Source organism: Protopterus annectens, chromosome 16.part0, assembly GCF_019279795.1.
Source record: "Protopterus annectens isolate FY-2018-M chromosome 16.part0, PAN1.0, whole genome shotgun sequence".
Lineage (NCBI taxonomy): Eukaryota > Metazoa > Chordata > Ceratodontiformes > Protopteridae > Protopterus > Protopterus annectens.
The window spans coordinates 560209095-560228388 of NC_056750.1; the positions used below are offsets into that span (position 1 = coordinate 560209095).

The following is a 19294-nucleotide window of genomic DNA, read 5'->3' on the forward strand; positions in this document are numbered from 1 at the left end:
TAGATGCGGTAAGAAGGTTTACACTTCTGCAAACTTGGCCATTAGGGCTTTAAACTATCAGTTTCATATGTTAAAGTATCAACAACATGTTATTGGATTGCTTAAAGAGAAAATGATGTTGATTCCTGATTGTGCAGAAAATAAAGAATTACAGGATTTAATGCATTCTGCTGAACAGGTTGGAAAACATACTTTGCAATGTGGTTTTGATCCATTAGAGGCCTCTTGCAGGGCTGCTGTTACTGGTTTTGTGCTCAGAAGGCATGCTTGGCTTAAGGAGTAACCTTTACCTGATCATGTTAAAGCTAAATTGTTGGATGCTCCCTTAAATCAGGACCGCCTGTTTGGCAACAAGGCTGAGGAAGTTCTTAAAAAGATAGAAGATAAAGCTAAATCTATGCAAACAAAGATTTCTTACAAGTTCAGCCTCCTAGATTTAGTAGGCACTGGCCGTCTAAGAATTGGTCCTTTCCAGCCTCTTCAAGGTCTTCTCAAGCCAAACTCAGACATAGCAGAAACCCCAGGTTTCAGTCCCAGGGGACACACAATACTAAGCAGTGGGGGGTTTCCGCACCCAAATCGGGGAGTAGTAAGACTCCCCCTATGGAAAACAGTCTCAATGACTTGCTTCTAAAACTTCCAAGCACTTTCCAACTGAATGATCCTTTAGGCAGAAAGATTGGCCTGCAGGCCAGAAACTGGGACCTCATTACCCAGGACAAATGGGTTTTAAATATAGTGTCCCAAGGATACAGATTTCACTTCCACACCTTACCAACACCAAGCGGGTGGCCAGATCTACCACCAAATCAGTGGGCAGAGGCCCAAAATCAAGTACTCTCTCTCTTAAGCATGGGAGCTATTCAGTTGGTACCAGAAGAGGAAAAGGGACAAGGGTTCTATTCGAGACTTTTCCTGGTACCCAGAAAAGGCAATACATGGCATCCTATCCTGGACCTTTCTACACTAAAAACCTTTCTGGTGATTCCAAAATTCAAGATGCTGACTCTTCACCAGCTGGCTTCCTATGCTAGGCAAAGATGCATGGTTGGCAACACTAGACTTAAAAGAAGCATACCTGCACATCCCTATCAGGGAGTCTTGCAGAAAATACCTACGCTTCAAAGCAGGCTACATGCGCTATCAGTTCTCTGCACTGCCCTTTAGCTTATCTACTGCACCCAGGGTATTCACAAAATGCCTATTTCCAGTCATTGCATTCTGCAGGCAAAAAAATATTCAAATATACCCATATCTGGATGATTGTCTAATTCAGGTAGAAAGCCAGGACATACTTTTGAATCATCTGGCCTTTGTTCAAAGGGTACTGACTTGTCTGGGGTACACCATAAATGAAAAGAAATCACAGCTGGTACCCTGTCAACAAATTATATTCCTGGGAGCAAGCTTGAATACAACTTCCCAAATGACTTTCCTTATGCCAGTGAAACGGATTCATTCCATATGCAAGGCTGCCATATGAGGAAACGGCAATGGTATCTCAAACGCCTATGGTGTCAACATTCACAGGAGCTAGAGGCAATGATTCCTATCATACCTTGCCTACGCCTAGAGTTTCTTTGATGGGCAGAAGCCTGCCACCAAAACAGGGGACTGCCATTCACAATACCCCCTGCTGTCCAAACCTTAACAACAGACGCAGCAGACTATGCTTGGGGGGCCCACCTGGCAGGGAAGTGCATTCAGGGCAAATGGAACCCAAGTCAAATGCACCTACATACCAATCAAAAAGAAATGTTAGCTGTACAGAACACTCTGACAGCCTTCAAGGACCACATTCATCTAGGGCAATTAATGATAAAGACGGACAACACCACTGTTATGTGGTACATAAGCAGTGGGGATACACATTCTTACCCCCTCTGCAGACGAGCCATGAGCTATCAGGTACATTTACAAGCTCATTTCCTGCCAGGAAAACTAAATACACTGGCAGACGAACTAAGCAAAACCTCATGGACCCACATGAGTGGAAACTGGAACCAAGGATTTTCAACATGTTGACAAGCAAATTGGGGAGCCCAGATGTAGACCTGTTTGCCTCCCCACAAAACTATCAGTTGGACAAATTCTGCAGAAGGACTCCCCACAAACAAGCTTGGAAAGTGGATGCTCTGTCCTTCAGCTGGAAAATCCTATTAGTTTATGCCTTTCCTCCTTTGCCTCTGCTCTTCAAAGTAATACTAAAGATCAAACAAGACAAACCAAAGACTATTTTGATTGCACCAGACTGGCCACGCCAACACTGGTACCCCCCTCTTGTGTAGTGTGTCACTGTGGGCCCCATGGCACCTGCCTCAGACTCCTACTTTATTGTCTCAGCAGGAGAACCAAATTCTGCATCCTCAACTTCAAACACTGAATCTAGCAGCCTGGCTAATTACATAATTTCTCCTTTACCATCCCTCAGTAAACCAGTGATGGATATCATTTTAGAGGCAAGGAGGTCTAGTACCAGAAAGTCTTATGCTGGAAAATGGAAAAGATTCTGTGCCTGGAACCAATCTCAAGGGATGAGCACAACAGTGCCCAATTTACCTCAGATCTTACAATACTTAACTGAGATGCTTCATAAGGGCCTGTCTTTCTCCTCCATCAAAATTCATGCCTCAGCCATCTCAGCTCATTATAACACAGAACCACCCCTCTTCTCTCATCCACTGCTTAAGCAGTTTCTCAGAGAGGCCAAAAATCTACGACCACCCAGGAGAGCTCCTACTCCAGCCTGGGACCTCAACTTTGTATTGGAAAAGCTCACCCTTCCTCCCTTCGAGCCAGCTGCCACTGCAGACTTAAATTCCTTTCTTGAAAATCAGCTTTCCTTTTAGCAATCACCTCAGCAAGAAGGATATCTGAATTACAGGCCCTCATGGCAGTGGAGCCTTTCATCATCTTTCATGCGGACAGGATGTCTCTCAGGACCAATCCCTCCTTCATGCCCAAGGTGGTATCCAGTGTGGCCCTTAATCAGTCCATACATTTGCCAACCTACTTTCCTAATCCACAGAACAAAGGGGAACAGATTCTGCACTCCTTAGATGTGCATAGACAACTTAGATTCTACTTGGACAGAACTAAACCTCAAAGGAAATCTGATCAACTGCTGGTGGCATTTGCTGCAGGGGCAGAGGGGAAGGCCATTTCAAAGCAAACCATTTCCAACTCAATAGGCCATTGCATTCTTTTTTTTCTACAAACACCATGGAAAACCTATCCCACAGGGGATCAGACCCCACTCTACCAGGGCTGCATCTACCTCTACAGCCTTTCTCAGAGGCGTCCCTACCAGGGACATCCTAGAAGCTGCTATTTGGAGTTCTGTACATACTTTCACCAAGCATTACCATCTGCCAATTTTCTCTAAATCCAGAGCTGGCTTTGCCACTGCAGTCTTGCAGGACCTTTTAGCTGGTCCTAATTCTATTTAAATTCCTCCTCCCATCCTTAGCTTTGGGAATCTACCCAAAAGTGATGACTGCAACAGTGAAACACGAAGAACATAGTACAGTTGTGTACACTTGCCATAAATGTAGATGCTTGAGTGTATTCACTGTTACAGTCCTGGTTACCCTCCCTTCTTTTTGGATATACCTCTACTTTCCTTTACTATCTTCAAAAGCTTTTTGGTGTATTTGCTTTTTTGTTGGAGGTATAACCTTGTATATTTATAGATTTAATTGCTTCCCATTAAGGGAGCACCTGACATCTGGGGCAAGAAAAACTGTTGTAATAGCGTCGGCTGCATGTTTTATACCCCTGACAACCTGACATCATGGAAGAAGGGACAGCAACCGATGCAGGATCCAAGACTTTGTTAATCAGGCCGACTGAGGGCTACCTGCAAGCAGATTACCCAAATGTAATGCCTGCAACAGTGAATACACTCGAGCATCTACATTTATGGTAAGTGTACACAACTGTACTTTTTTTAGAATGTGTGTGTATTTAGGCATTAAATACTTATATTTTGAATGTAAAATACTTAATCCAACAAAAATTACATAGATTGAAGTAAGTTTCAAACACTAGGTGGAAGAACTGTTTTGCATCAAAAATATATATACAAAAATATGTTAATAAAATTGAAGAGGTGGGCCATTGTCTAAGCACAATAATGCTCTTCAGGGTGTGTATTATTGTGGAAATAATGCCCTTTCAGGAGGTGTAGAGGTCCACTGCCTGAAGCATCAGGCCTCAGAACACCCCTGAGTGTGCATTATTTCCACACACTGTTTGTCATTACTGATTCCTTAAATTTGTCTGCAGTAGCAGTAATGTGGCCATTCATACCAGCCCTGCAAAACTGTAAGGTGTGTTTAGCTTAGCAGACTTACTAACATGTTATAGAATTTCAGATGTTGCCTACAAACTTGACGCGTGTTAATGAGCATATTCTGTGCAGAAATCAACAAGCCTTTTAGCAGATGGTGTAGCATTATTAGTACTTACTATATTATCTTTCATTCTGTTCCACAGTACCCCCTGTATTCCAGAAAATAAATGGAGGACATGCTGCTTGGGAGGCAGCGTATCGTGAGAATGATTACCACGATATTATCGAACGTCGTGAGGTTACGACTGGTGATTCTGTTTCATTATACTGTGATAGTAATGCCATTCCACCTCCAAAGCTTACATGGTACAAAGACAACAAACCTCTCTCTGCTGCTAGTGAAGGAGTACTGATATTACCAGGTAAGGAGTACTTATACTACCAGGTACAAGACAACAAACCTCTCTGTGCTGCTAGTGAAGGAGTACTGATACTACCAAGTAAGGAGGACTGATCCTACCAGGTACAAAAACAACAAATCTCTCCCTGCTGCTAGTAAAGGAGTACTGATACTACCAGGAAAGTAAAAAAAAAAGTTTGGTATGAATCTTCTTTTATGCAGTGGACAAAAATAAGGTGTACTGAAGAGCAACAAGTGATTATTTTCTGTTAATGCACAATTTTATGATGAATTTACCCTGAATCCAATCCGTTGGCTATCTCAGAGTTAACAGTAACTGTAAGATTATCAGGGTTCATGGTTTAGCACCTGTTTTTTATTCATAACAAGAGAGTATTTCTTTCAGGTGACTTAGCATTCTGGTTCGAGCACTAGTAACTAAAAGCGTAACAGTCACTAAGGCCTTAACAGTCAGACAGTTTAAACAATACAACAAAACTTTGTTCGTTATTGTTGCTCTTCACACACACCTGCGACACCCTTAGCCTGACAACACTTTTTTTTTCCCTTTCTCTTTCTTTTTGTTTCTCGTTTAGTTAGCTAAACCATAGCTTGTGTAGTTTACTAAGCACACACAACATCCATACATTGTAAATTATTTTCTCATAACTGAAATGGAGATTATTGCAAATTCATTTTTAATGTTAGCGTCTATCTCACAAAGATTGCTGGTTTAAACAAACTAGCATGTTGCAGATTATAACTTGTTTTCCTTCTCTGGATTTAACAAATTCCCCCAGACATCTCTTGTATTGTGATGAATTTTCTCATTAAATGTCAAAGCTGTTATCTTGTGGGTTAAATGGACACTGACTCGAATGGTGCATACCAAATTTTGATTTTAATGCAGGGCATGACCTGGTCTTCTACAGTTTGTCAGCCTCTCTCTTACGTGCACACACACACACACACACACACACACACACACACACACACACACATATACACAGTGAAGATTGTAGTACTCACAAGTTTCTTATAGCAGTGTTTTTTTTTGGCATTGACAGAGCATATGTTCTTAGGTTCCCTTCTCAAGATTGTAGCCATAAAAAGGGCAGGGTGAAGGGGGTTTCTGTCATATGTGTCAACATATAGGAGACTCCGATCAGTGTATGCAACTTAAAAAATCATATTTGACGGGTCACAGCAGTTTATAAGCTGCCATAATTCTGATTGCTTATAGACAGTATGAAAGTGGGTGCTGCACATACTGTAGGTATACTGTCCAGGGCACCAAATTGCCTTGCTACAGCTCTGCTTAAGATCATATCTTCAATAAGAAGATGCTGAAAGTGCAAGGAACATAATTGTGATCCTTTTACACACTGAGTCTGTAAGTACAAATGTGAGGTATATACACTAAGTCCAAGACTGCAGTTTGTCAGAGTAATTCTCCTTTCTCCGTTGAGAGGACTTTGAAAGTGCTGGAGTCATAATTGTGAGCTGAGGAGCTGTAAACTCTGAAGTATGGAAAAGTAAAGCCTGACTGTGTACTACTACAGATTATAGCCCTTACTCCTAGGTACAGCGATATAAGTAGTGAAAACAAAGGGGACACAGCCCTCCATATTGGGATCATACAAGATGTGAAGCATCCTCGCATGAATGTGGTAGTAGTATAACAGCAGGCTTAAGTATTCACCATAATTCGTCATGATTTATCAGTTCTGTGCCACCGAGAAAGGGAGCCCTAATTGTGAGTCAGGGGACCTATGTTTTACTATTATCCTGGCACCTGTGCAGCTGTCTGGGTGGGGTAGGATTGGAAGAGGTATTTTACCCAGAGGGAAGCAAGGGGTCACAAGTAAGAAATAACAATTCGGGTGGTGATACCAGAACATTTATTCCATTATTACAAAACACTGGGGTGATCACCATCAGATGTACTCATCTGTTACAGCCATACATCATTATACATTTGGTGTTGGGGAATGGATGAGGGATGTAAACAAAAGTCCGTATGGCCATTAGTTTGATACTGCACTGAAATGCTTCCAGCTTTTCTCAGTAAATGGGAAAACGTTCATTTCAGGCCTGGGTGGACAGGAATGACTCCTGGTGTGTGAGCTTGAGGAGAGGCTAGGTGGACAGGAATGACTCCTGGTGTCTGAGCCTGAGGAGAGGCATCAGTAGCAGCTGATGATCTGCTCCGCTGGGGCCTAAAAATATTTAAACCAAAGCAATTTGTGATTCATACTTTAGAGTTTGCACGTACAGAGTTCACAGTTCATAACAGGTGCATTAGATGTTTATCATATACAAGTAGATGGTGTGTGCAGGCACCAAATGGGTAACGCTTCATGCAAAAAAAATAGTAATGTTGTTACACTGAGCTTTAGCATTCATTATATTTTATTTCAGTTGGTGTCTAGTTTCCAAAGATAAGAAACCTGTTATTACAGGCCTAACCCTTCTGATGGAGAGTTTTCCACCTTCAACAGACAGGACAGAGAGTCCCAAGCATTCAGTGTACCCTATGAAGAGTGAAGTAAGCCCCTCGGGATCTGTTAGTACCTACCTCTGTGATACCTTATGTTGGGTCTGGCAGATATGCACTTGTTTCAGCAATGAATAAAAAGTGGGTATGTCATGCTGCCTTTATGAATTTGGAACAGGTGTACCATTATATCTCTTGGATTCATGAAGCTTTGTCCGACTGCAGCTCTTTGTTTCCAAGTAATGCTGAATCCACAGACAGACAAAACTGATGGGTGGCCAAAATTCCTTTTTTATGTTGCAATTCCATGATTGTGATAGATACTGGCCCCAAGTGATAAGGCCATGATGTCTTCCTTTACAAAAATGATTTAATATTCTTCTGCTTTCAAATAATGGGTGGCTATAAATGGAAAAATCAGTGAAATTCAGGTTTTAGGACAAATAACTTATACAAGTGGTAGCAAATTTTGTATACATTGGGAGTGAACTAACAGTCTTTTTGCTAGGTTGTAATTCTAAGGCAAGAGCTGCTGTGAATTTAAGGTGGGGAAGCTGTCCCTCCTTATTAGGCTTTGGCATTTGGTGAGAAATCCAGTGCTTTGCATGGAGGACCTTCCTCATTGATGAGACCCAGAACATCCCAGGACGTTCAGTATTTTAGTTGCTTATGAGTTCAGTACTGTAACGATGATTTATACACAAAAATGAATAACTGAAAGTCTGTAAATGGATTGTAGATGATCTGCAGTTTCCCTTATTATACCACAATATGTCCACAACTGTTAAAATGTATGTTAGGGTTTACTCAGATGCTTTTCTGGATAAGTCATGAACAGTATACAATTATCAGCATACAAGACCAGATGTCCAAAACTGCTGTGAATAATCCCAGCAGTCAAAGAAGGGTGTAAGTATTGCCTGAATACCTGGTCCCTAGATTTAACTGCCAGACTAACAAAAGTGATGATTCTGGATACCTGTGTTCTATGCCTCTGTGATGTGTCACGGATAGAGAAGTATAAGCCCTAAGTGTAGAGGAAGGTAGATTCCTCATATACCTCTTGCAGTGAAGAAATAAAGATCTCAAGTAATCTGGCTATGTAGATCCCTCATAACACCATGCAGAGAAGAAATAAAGGTATCAGACTGAGCTTCTGCAAGATCTGATGCAGATAAACCCATAGTACCTTAACAAAAACCTTTTCTGTAATCATTGCAGCGACTGTGCTAGTATTTTTAACAAAAAGCAGGAAAACCAGTTCTTGCCTGCAAAACATCCCTTTCTGATTTTTTTTTAATTCATTTCTTTGATGACCAGCTAGGTGACCTGTTCTTAAGACTCTTTTCAGCCATGACTTGGACATAGTGGCATATAATCATGCAACATTTTCTGTTCAAGGAGGTTTTACACTCGAGACTAGTACACATGGCCTGAGTAATGATATGTAATGTATGCTGTGGTTAGCACAATGTAATTAAAACAACATTGTAGAGTATGTATGTCAAACATCTTTCAGTAACAAGCAAGTAGCACCAGTTCTAAAAGTCAAGTAATTCACTGAAGTCAATTATTTCAATGTATGGAGCTATATAAAACATAAGGACAACCTGTAGGACTATGTTCAGTATTTTATTTTATTTATTTTACATTTGTTGACCGGGATAGACCGACTGGATGCATGTCCATTTTCAGCGGAGGCCCGGGGAGAAAAGCTCCAAGGGTAAGCAGATACAGCATTACATAATACCAGCATTACATAATACAGACAGACTATTTACAGAGATTACATAAGTAAGCAAGTTAAACAAGTTCCACAGGTTAGAGTTAATCCAGAGCGTAAATCAGGATTAAATTAAATTACACAGTAAATTGGTTAACAGATTTTTACACATTCTAGAGAGAGTTAGCCAGGCTTGATACAGTGACATAGCCAGTTAAGTGACAAATGTTGTTTGAGTCTAGTTTTAAATTGACCTAAGGTGGAAAGTAAGGTAATATCAGCTGGAAGTTCTAAAAGTCAAGTAATTTACTGAAGTCAATTATTTCAATGTCACTGAAGTCAATTATTTCAAAAGTATAAGGTTTATATACAACATGAGCTATGGACTGTGTGTGCATATTTACTTATTAACAACAAATGCATCAAGACCCGCTGTATTGTGGATTTCCTTAATGCATCCTAGGTTCTTGAAGTTAATAATTTCTTTTAACAGCAGGGAGCTAATTCACCCATTAGGAAATGTTTAGCCTATGTTTGTGAAACAGCTACTTGTTTAGGTGTCCTTTAGGAATTTAAGAAGTTTTTTTTCTGATTTTTTTATAGTCTGTATTTTTTATTACCTCTGTTTTCAGATGATTCTAGTTTACTGGTACAATTTTGGTTGAAGTGATTTTCTTTGATTGCTAAGCAGAATGCGGTCTGAGAAGTACAAGGTAATAGTCTCCTTGTCTTCTTAGAGAGACGGGAGAGGATTTTAAAACCGGTTTGTTCCTAAGCACAGAGCAACAGCTATGCATAAGCTCATACATAGGCGGGCAGAGCATGCAGTGTCAGAAATCTAGTTTATATAGCAATGAAATTACTCTGTAATTTTGATCATAAACTGTTCATAGGTGTGTACTAGGCTAATGGTCCTGGAGCCTTTACAAGCCTAGCCCATAGAAGTGCCCTGGCATTGTGCCGCCCGACGTTAATTTCAAGTGCCTCTATCAAGTAGAGCCATTGGAGTGATCCCCAGGGTGACCTTTCTATTTCCCATCCACTCATCAAGATTTCTCTTGAAGAGGGACAGCGAGGTGCTCTGCTTGACATGTATGGGAAGTCTATTCCATAGCATGGGCAGTCTCTGGGTGAGGAACCTGTCCCTCCAGCATGTTCTGTTGATTATGGTAATGAGGTTAATAAGGGAATTTTTCCAGTCTAGGGACTTCATATTTTTCTGCAACAGTTTCTTCCTTCTGTTGTAGAGTTTATTAATTGCACAGGACCACCAAATTGGCTTCCTTGTTTTGGAGGAGAGCGTCTTGGTTCTGTTGGATTGTGGTTTGGATACTATGGATGCTCTGAGACATATTTAAGGTAATAATAATAATAATGGCACATACTTAATTTTAAGTATAAGAAGCGTTTTGGCTAGTATATGTCTAGGCTAGAAGAAGTAATAGCTTATAAAACAGTAGGCTGCATTAACTTGGGTGTTTACTGGTGATGGTTTATAAAACAGTAGGCTGCATTAACTTGGGTGTTTACTGGTAATTTGGTCAGTATATGTTTTAAAAGTCAGGGAAGGATCTGAAGTAAATCCTGTGCATTTATGGATGTATGACTATATATCACAAATGACAATATCAAACAACAAGTGATCAAAAACAGGTAGTCTATTACCAACCAATCAAAAAGCAAACAAAAAAATTGAATTTCTACATATTTTTGTGCATGGGCCTTTGGTTGACATAAAGTAATTATTAATCTGAAGTTGTTCATATTCTTGCTATTCATCACTGATGGCTCGGAACCGAGTTGGCCTTGTACCAAGCTTGCGTGCACCAAAAGCTAAGCTGCTACCCACAATGTCCTTTACTCAGTTAACTCAGATCTCGTTTGCAGCACAGCCATATAGCAGCGTTTCACCGAGCTCTCCAGCTAAGTGATTTATCTTATACATTTACAAGTTTTTGTAAAAGTTTTTTCTTGTTTATAGCTTGTTCTTTGATATCTTTATATTCTCAGCTCTACCCACAGGTATCTCTTCCTTACCATTGCTGGTATTTTGAACTTTCTACCCTTGTGGTATCTTATTACCATTGTTGGTATTTTCTCTCTCTTTACTTTCTTCATTTTCTCCACTTTCCTCACTCACTCTTTTCCTTTTGTGTGAGAACGTGTGCTGTTATGTCTGAGAAGAAGGGAACTACAGGGTTTAAATACTGCTGCTCTTGCAGTGGTAAACTTCCGAATACTGAACTCCATGAAGAGTGTGTGTACTGTTTGGGGGTTCCACATTTGTCGGTGAAACCCCTGTGTGATATTTGTGCTAGCTTCAGTCAGAGGACGCTGAATGAACGTTGTAATAAACTGATTTTGAAGGGCCTGCTTGCTTCGCCTTTTTCAGAGGCTATTTCTGCGACGGAGGTCTCATCCCCTCCTTCTGTGGATAATAAACGTCCTAGCTCTGACCTTTCTTCACCGGCCGGTGACAAAGGTAAAAGCCGTAAACACAAGGCCCACAAGTCAGCCTCAGAGCACTGTTCTGCCTCCTTGGTTCCGACTACTACATTGGTTCCAAGCTCGACTCCAGCGAAGCTTACCAAGGTCGCGTTGTCGGCACCTACCCCGGCACTGACAACTACGGCTCCGTCTACTGCCTCTGTTCCAATCAGCTTATCTATTTCTGTCTCAGCACTAGCATCACCCATTTCTGCTCCGATACCGGTTCCAACAACAACCTCGGAACCATTTTTGTCATCCACCCCTGTTGTGACCTCGGCTCCAAGCCCGTTCTCAGCTCCAACCATACCGTTGTTGCCGGTTTCTAAATTAGAATTGTCAGTGCCATTTTGTGATACACCACGGACCCGATACTCGTCGACTATGGACTTGTTTGCCCGGACAAGCCTGCAGCCCCTTTTTGGACTGGCCTGATTCCCCCTCAGGGGCATTGGTGAGATCCACCAAGAGCCTTTCTGAATTGGATGTGGTGTGCCTTTTTGACCAGCTGCTGACCGCCAGGGGAATTTCAAATCTGCCTAGACCCTATCCCACTCCAAACTTTGGGTCTATTACTCCAGCAACCCCTACTTACTCTCCTCCCTTGGATCCCTCGGTTCCAAGGCTCATTTATTCAACTTTTTCTAGAGGACCCCCTTTCCTCGGCACCAATAACGACAGTGTCTGAGGCCCTGAGGCCCCTTTGGGTGTCGGTTTCGTCGGAACCCACCCTTCCTCAATCTCATGCTTGGAGGGTGGAACCTCCGGTTCCGGTATGGGTTCCGATGGTATTGTCAGTCCCGACTTCGGATCTGAGGGTGACTACCATGCCGAGTTTGCTTGAGGCTCTGTCTCTGGGAGTGGACCGTGTGAAGCAGGGTGTGACTCTGGTTCCGATTTTGTCTTCTTCGGTTCCGGGCTCCCACTCCTCTTTGGGCGGGCCTGCTTTCCAGGTGATGGAGAAGGTGCTTGCTTCTAGCAATCCTCCTACATTGGTTATCCCCCCAGTTCCTTCTGAGCTGCAGCTGTCAAAGGTCACCCCCTCAGGACTCTGAGAGCACAAGGCCCAGGAAACCCCTACCCAGGGTATTTCCCTTTCTGAGTCTTCAGATGCTCCCACTGAAGAACCCCCTCGGAAATGGGTGTGTAAGAGGAAACTCATGGACTCCCCAGAGGGAGTCCCTCATGGAAGATACAGACTATGATGATGGGGAAGGGTCCCCATGATCACCCCCCTTTGGAGACATCTTGGCAATCTTGAAACAGAGGGGTGACTGGAAGCCCTCCAACCCTTCCTCAGAGGAATCCGTATTCCTACAGGCCTTTCGCTCTCAGCCCTCTACTTCTTGGGTGACCCCCCCCCCTGCAGATGAGTTGGTTAAGATCATCGTGCTATGGGCATGGAAGAACCCGGACTCCATTGAGGCAATCCCCAGGAGATCAGACAAGGTACTCTCCCCTCCATAGGATCAACCCCATTGGTCTAGAGGTTTGCCAGTGGATGCTATGGTGGTGGTGGCAGCCACGGAAAAGGACCTTGCTGAAAAGGGTCCTGCTGTTCACCCACCCAACAGAGAGTCCCGGGCAGTAGACAGGTTAGGGAAGCAAGTTTTTGCATCAGCGACCTTTCTAGTTAGGTCTCTGAACTTTTTGGCACATTTTACGAGGCTCCAGAGAGATTTTATCTCCGAAGTCTCCAGAACTCTAGTGGGCCAAGTATCGGATGGAGCACGAGATAGTTACTTCCAACTTGCCACCCTAGAGTCAATATCCAATTCATCCATGAGGTTGCTGTCCCATGCAATTGAAGGAGCAGCTAGAGCTGCGGGTGCAGGCGTAGTCATGAGACGCCACACCTGGATGCGCATTTGTGACCTCACGGACTCCTTCAAGTCTTCCTTTCTAAATGCCCCTATCGAGCCATCAGCTCTGTTCAGTGCTAAGGTCAAGGATACATTAGCCAGGTGCGAGCAAGACAGGAAGACCTTGTCTGCTGTTGGCCTATACTTTTCCAAACCTCATCGTTCCTTCTCCAGGAATCAGAGGGGTGGGAAGATGTGGCACAAGAAGTCTCAAGGTCATTTCCGAGACGCACATGGTGAGGACTCCTCCAGAGGCAGAGGGGGTTCCAATAATGGAAGACATCCCTTTCGGGGCAGAGGGGGTCCCCGGAATCAGGGCTCCAGAGATTCCTTCTTGGGTAGACCGTATCAGCACTTCTGAGGCACTGCTCAATTGCTTTCCTCTGGAAGCAGTCTGGGCACGTTTTTCTCCAACCTGCCTGGCTCTCCATTACAAATGATCAGTGGGTGCAGAGAATCATTACCAGAGGCTATCACATTCCCCTAATATCTTATCCAAGACCTCCAAAATCCCTTCCAGATGTTCCACCCAGTCAATGGAAGGAGGCAGCTTCCGAGATATGAAATCAATGTCAAAAATGAGCCATCCAACAGGTCCCCCAGATCAGTGTGGATCAGGGGTTCTACTCAAGATTCTTTTTGGTGCCAAAGAAAACAAGGGAACTGGAGGCCCATTTTGGATCTCAGCCAACTAAACAAATCTGTAGTTCAGAACAAATTCTGCATGGTCACGATTCAAACCATTCTCCCCTTTCTGTGGGAAGGTGTGTGGATGTACTCATTAGATCTCTGGGATGTGTATTACCATATCAAGATGGACAAGTGCTCCAGGAGCCGCCTCCGCTTCCGGTTGGGAGCCAGTCACTACCAATTCAGAGCCCTACCATTCGGTCTCTCAGCGGCCCCCAGAGTGTTCACGAAATGCCTTGCAGTGGTAACAGCTCATCTGAGACTTCAGGGATTCCAGATGTTTCTGTACCTAGATGATTGGGTCCTCTCCACCCCCACCAAGCGTCTTCTTGTCAGGGCCCTCCGCTACACCCTGGTTCTAGCGGAGTCACTAGGCATCACCATACATTGGGAGAAATCCAACCTTCAACCCTCACAACAAGTGGAATTCATAAGGGCAATATTCAACACCCAGTTAAGCTTGATTTCACTTCCTCTCCACAGGCTTCAGAGACTAAGGGCACAAGTTCAAGTGATACTCTGTCGAAGAAAGGTGTCTGCAAGGGAAGTTCTCCAAGCCTTGGGCTCTATGGCTGCAGCCATCCCTATTGTTCCCTTAGTCAGACTACACATGAGATTACTACAATGGCTCCTTCAGGCCCAGTGAATACCCAATCTTCACCCCCTGAGCTCACAGATTCTCATTGCCAACACTTGCAAACTAGATCTTCTCTGGTGGATGAGTATGGACAAAAATCTTTGGTATTGCCCCTTCCAGTCTCTCCAGCCCAGCACTGCGGTGACCACGGATTCTTCCCTGATAGGGTAGGGGGGGCCACTTCCAGGGAAAGTCAGTCCAAGGCATGTGGTCTGATGTAGAGGTCAACTTGCATATCAATGTCCTGGAGTTGAGTGGTGCTATTGGCGTTGCAAGCTTTTCATCCGCTCCTTCTGTCCGGAATTATTTCTGTCCAATCGGACAACATGTGCATGCTCTGGTACATAAACAAACAGGGAGGGACCAAATCCTATCCCCTATGTCGCAAAGCCATGAGAATCTGGCAGTGGGCAATAGCTTTCAACTGCTTTCTAATCACAATGCATATCCCGGGGAGCTCCAACGTGATTGCGGACAAGCTGAGCAGATGCATTCTCCATCCTCATGAGTGGTCTCTCAATCCAAGTGAGGCAGTGGAAACTTTCAGCCATTGGGCCAACCATGATGCGACCTTTTCACCTCCCCCTCAAACACAAAATGCAGCACTACTTTGCCCTCATTCCGAGTCACTGAGAGACCCTTTGAGCCACGATTGGCCCACGGGTCTCCTTTATGCTTATCCTCTGATTCCCCTTGTTCTAAGGCAAGCTATTCAGTTGAGAAGCAAAGTGATCCTTTGACCTCATCTGTTACAACCTCCTTGGATCCTAGTCACTTGTCAGGGCCTCATATCTCACCCACAAGGGCTGACTCCCCCAAATCTGTCCACTCTCAAGCTGACAGCTTGGTTTCTCCACTTCCATTAGTTACCAGGCAGGAAACCCTCTCTTCACCCGTATGAGATATTATCTTGGCCTCTCATAAACCATCTACCAGGAAACATTACAGGGACAAATGGAAAAGATTCTCTATTTGGTCACGTAATCCAAAGCTAGACCCGTTCTTAGCCCCTGTAGCCACTATTCTTCATTATCTGGTTGAACTGTTTGACAATGAGGCCTCAGCTTCCACCATTCAAACCCATCTAGCAGCTGTTTCCAACTTCCATAATGGGTCAGATGGAGTCCCACTCATTTCCTCTCACCTTTGCAAGACCTTCCTCAAGGGTATTTTCCACAGCAGGCCTCCCATCAGACAGCCGGTGGAGGCATGGAATCTGCCCTGGGTTCCGCAGTGTCTTTCTCTGCCCCCTTTTGAGCCAGCTGCAACATGTGATTTAAAATTCCTGTCATGGAAATCCTTATTTCTGGTGGCTATAACTTCAGCCAGAAGAATCTTTAAATTACAAGCATTATGTATGAAGAGCCCTTATCTGATCTTTCATAAGGACAGAGTATCACTTCGTACTAACCCATCCTTTCTCCCCAAAGTGGTTTCTGACTTTTCCATTAACCAGTCCATTGAGCTCCCTGTGTTCTTCCCAAATTACTCAGGGAGAATACTGCCTACATTCCTTGGATGTTCATAGACAGTTACGTTTCTATCTGGACAGAACTAAATCCTTTCACAAGTCGGACCAGCTTTTCATTTCCTTTGCAGGTCCTAGAATAGGAGGTGCAGTTTCGAAAGTTGCTTTATCTAAATGGCTGAGGGATTGCATTGCCTTCCCATATTCACTTAAGGATGGATCTAAGCCTGGCCAAATAAAAGATCACTCAACTAGGGCTATTGCAGCATCAGTTGCCTTCCTCTCTAGGGCCTCCATGGATGACAATTGTGCAGCTGCCATTTGGGCTAAGCGCAGAGCGGTCTTTGGTTCAATGGTTCTCAAAAATGTTCTTCCATAAGGGCCACCCAGGTTCTTCAAGTAGCTGGGGGCTTGGTCCCATCAGTGATGAATAGGAAGAAGATTAACAACTTCAGATAAAGAAGTTATGTCTAACCATAACGTTCCATCTGAGTTGTTGATCTTCCAGTCATCACACCCTCCCACTGACCCCCTCCAAAGGTTCCTGGTGGATCTTCTGGGTCTTTGTGGTGTACTAGGGTTTCTGCGCAGAGATGGCCTCTGACTTATTTCTTCTTCTATATGTTGCATGCAAACTTGATCTGAGGTAACTGAATAAAGGGCATTGTAGGTAGCAGCTTAGCTCGAGAGTTTTTGGTGCATGCAAGCTTGGCATAAGGCCAACTCAGTTCTGAGGGCTCGGAACCGATCCCTATCAGTGATGAAGATCAACAACTCGGAACGTTATGGTAAGACATAACATCTTTTTTAGAAAGATTGAAGACAAACAGTGTCCTTAAACCATGTTTTTCTTATTCCCCATGGGTGCCTGATTTACTTTTGGAGACCCAGGATTCAGTTTTGTCAGTCTTGTTTCTTATACCTTGAGTTGTCATGTGGCAAATTTTGACTGAATCAATGGAATGCATTTGGAAACAGTGAAAGTTGGAAGAGGTTTTATTCAGGTTTATTTGGTGATACAGAGCTTGGGCTTCGGTAGAGGGAGATATTACATATTTTATGCATAATTTAAGAAGACATAAAAGTGTTTTAGAGGTTGTACAGGTGAACAAGAGAGGGGGGCCTTGGGAGACCAGACTAGAATATAGGGAAGTATTTTGGCAACTTTTTCTTGAAGCAAACAGGTGGCCAGGTATGAATGAGATGGTCTCCCTGGCCCCTGTCTTGAAATTAAGAGCTGCTAAGCTTTAATATATCAAAGCATTTGTTAGTTTTAAAGCATTTGATATTTGAAATTATCTTCTTCTTCGTTCGGATGCTCCCGTTAGGGGTTGCCACAGCAGATCAACTGTTTCCATTTCTTCCTGTCCTCTGCATCTTGCTTTGTCACACCAACCATCTGCATGTCCTCTCTCACCACATCCATAAACCTTATCTTAGGCCTTCCTCTTTTCCTGTTATCTGGCAGCTTCATCCTTAGCATCTTTTTCCCAATATACTCTGCATCCCTCCTCAGCACATGTCCAAACCAGCGTAATCTTGCCTCTCTAGTTTTGTCTCTAAACCTTCCAACCTGGGCTGACCCTCTAATATACTTATTCCTAATCCTGTCCATCCTTGTCACATCCAGTGCAAATGTTAACATCTTCAACTCTGCCACGTCAACATTTGAAATATTTATGTATTTTTTACTTGAAACATTTATCAGTAATTGTTATTGGTCTAAACACCCTAAGTTTTATATTTTATATTTTTAACATTTTATATTTTTAACATTTTTATAGAAGTGCATACAATAATGTGGTGTAACAATCTCAAATGTTGTTAACTATTATTTATTAGGGATATATTTATTCTCATCTAAGATTTATTAACTATTAGAATTGTGTATTTTGTATTTGATGTAAACAGTTTATTGAACGTGATTTATTATTTAGTGGTTTTAACTGGGGCAATCAAGTATGTGCAAGATAAAATGTTTTCATGCAAAATTACAGCTAATTAGTTCTAATTAATTGCACTATAAGAATGATTAGTGGATTATGATGCATTATCTGATGAAGTTATAGACGAAAACATACTGGTTGTGGTCAGCATTAGTGAAGTGTTTTAGATTTCGGTGCTTACTCAATAAACATGGTTTTGGGGTTACGGCTGTCCGAGTGCTTGTTCTTTTGTTTGATAAATAAAAGTGCATTGAATATTTACTTATCCATTTAGGGAAAAGAAAACAAGCTTAGGTAGTAGCTTTATTCTTTTCTGAAGCTGTTGTCATTTTAAAGGTATTCTACATTTATCAGTTTTGAGTAGAAGGCTGGATGGTTTAACAATGAGTGAGTTATTTTAGGGAGATGATTGATAACATTTTGAGGATGGTACTTATTGGTATCAGTTAAAAAAACATATAGGAGTAGGAGTGTGAAGATGATAGTTATTAGGATATCAGTGTGCCTTGTGTTGTGAACAAGTGATTAATTTATTTATTTTATTTGTCTTTTACTGGGAAAGTCTAACTGGGTAATGCCCATTTCCAGCAGAGGCCTGGAAAGAAAAGCTCCATTTATTTATATTGTATTATACTAAGTTCCAGTCAAATACAGAGTTATTATATTTCTAGTTAGATTTATACATTCTAAAATTTTACAGAGGCGGAAGTTACGAAAGAGAAAACACACATGCAACTTAGTGGATTCTATAGGTAGAAGTTATATATAAAAATTATGTCATTTCAGTAAGAGATTGAGAATATTATATTTAAGGAGAGTATTTAGAGAGTATCTTGCAATGAACAAAAGTTTAACCTTGTGATAAGCATGTACAGGTCCGGGATTGGTTAAGATGTTGTTTAAGCAGTGGTTTAAAACTATTGAGTTTGTCAGAGTTTTATTTGCATGGGGATACTTTTCCAGAGTCTAGCAATGTGTTGGGAGTAGAGCAAGTCTCCTGCAACATTATTTGACTTATTTGTAAATAATAAGAATTTGTTACTGGACCTGAGGACCCTGGTGGGACAATAGAACAGTAATAAATTTTGTATTGCTGGGTATTTTTTGGATGATGAATGAGTTTGTGTGCTGTAGCTAGTTGTGAATATGTTAGACAGTTGTGCAATTCAAGCCAGTTTAATTTCTTTAAGTGAAGACAATGGTATATTCTATGAGGGAGACTGGTTTCAAATTTAGCTATTTTATTATAGCAGGAGGCAAGTTTCGTTGAGTGTTTGTTTGTTAGGATAG

At 42.4% G+C, this 19294-nt stretch overlaps 1 protein-coding gene across 2 annotated transcripts in view; it reads left to right on the forward strand.

Moving 5' to 3' along the window:
* HMCN2 (hemicentin 2) overlaps nucleotides 1-19294 on the forward strand; it is a 2554053-nt gene that overhangs the window by 1628899 nt on the left and 905860 nt on the right. For both annotated transcript variants that reach the window (XM_044058392.1, XM_044058391.1), the window contains exon 54: nucleotides 4498-4716. In XM_044058392.1, coding sequence (XP_043914327.1) covers nucleotides 4498-4716 — 219 coding nt within the window. The remainder of the gene's footprint in view (nucleotides 1-4497; nucleotides 4717-19294) is intronic.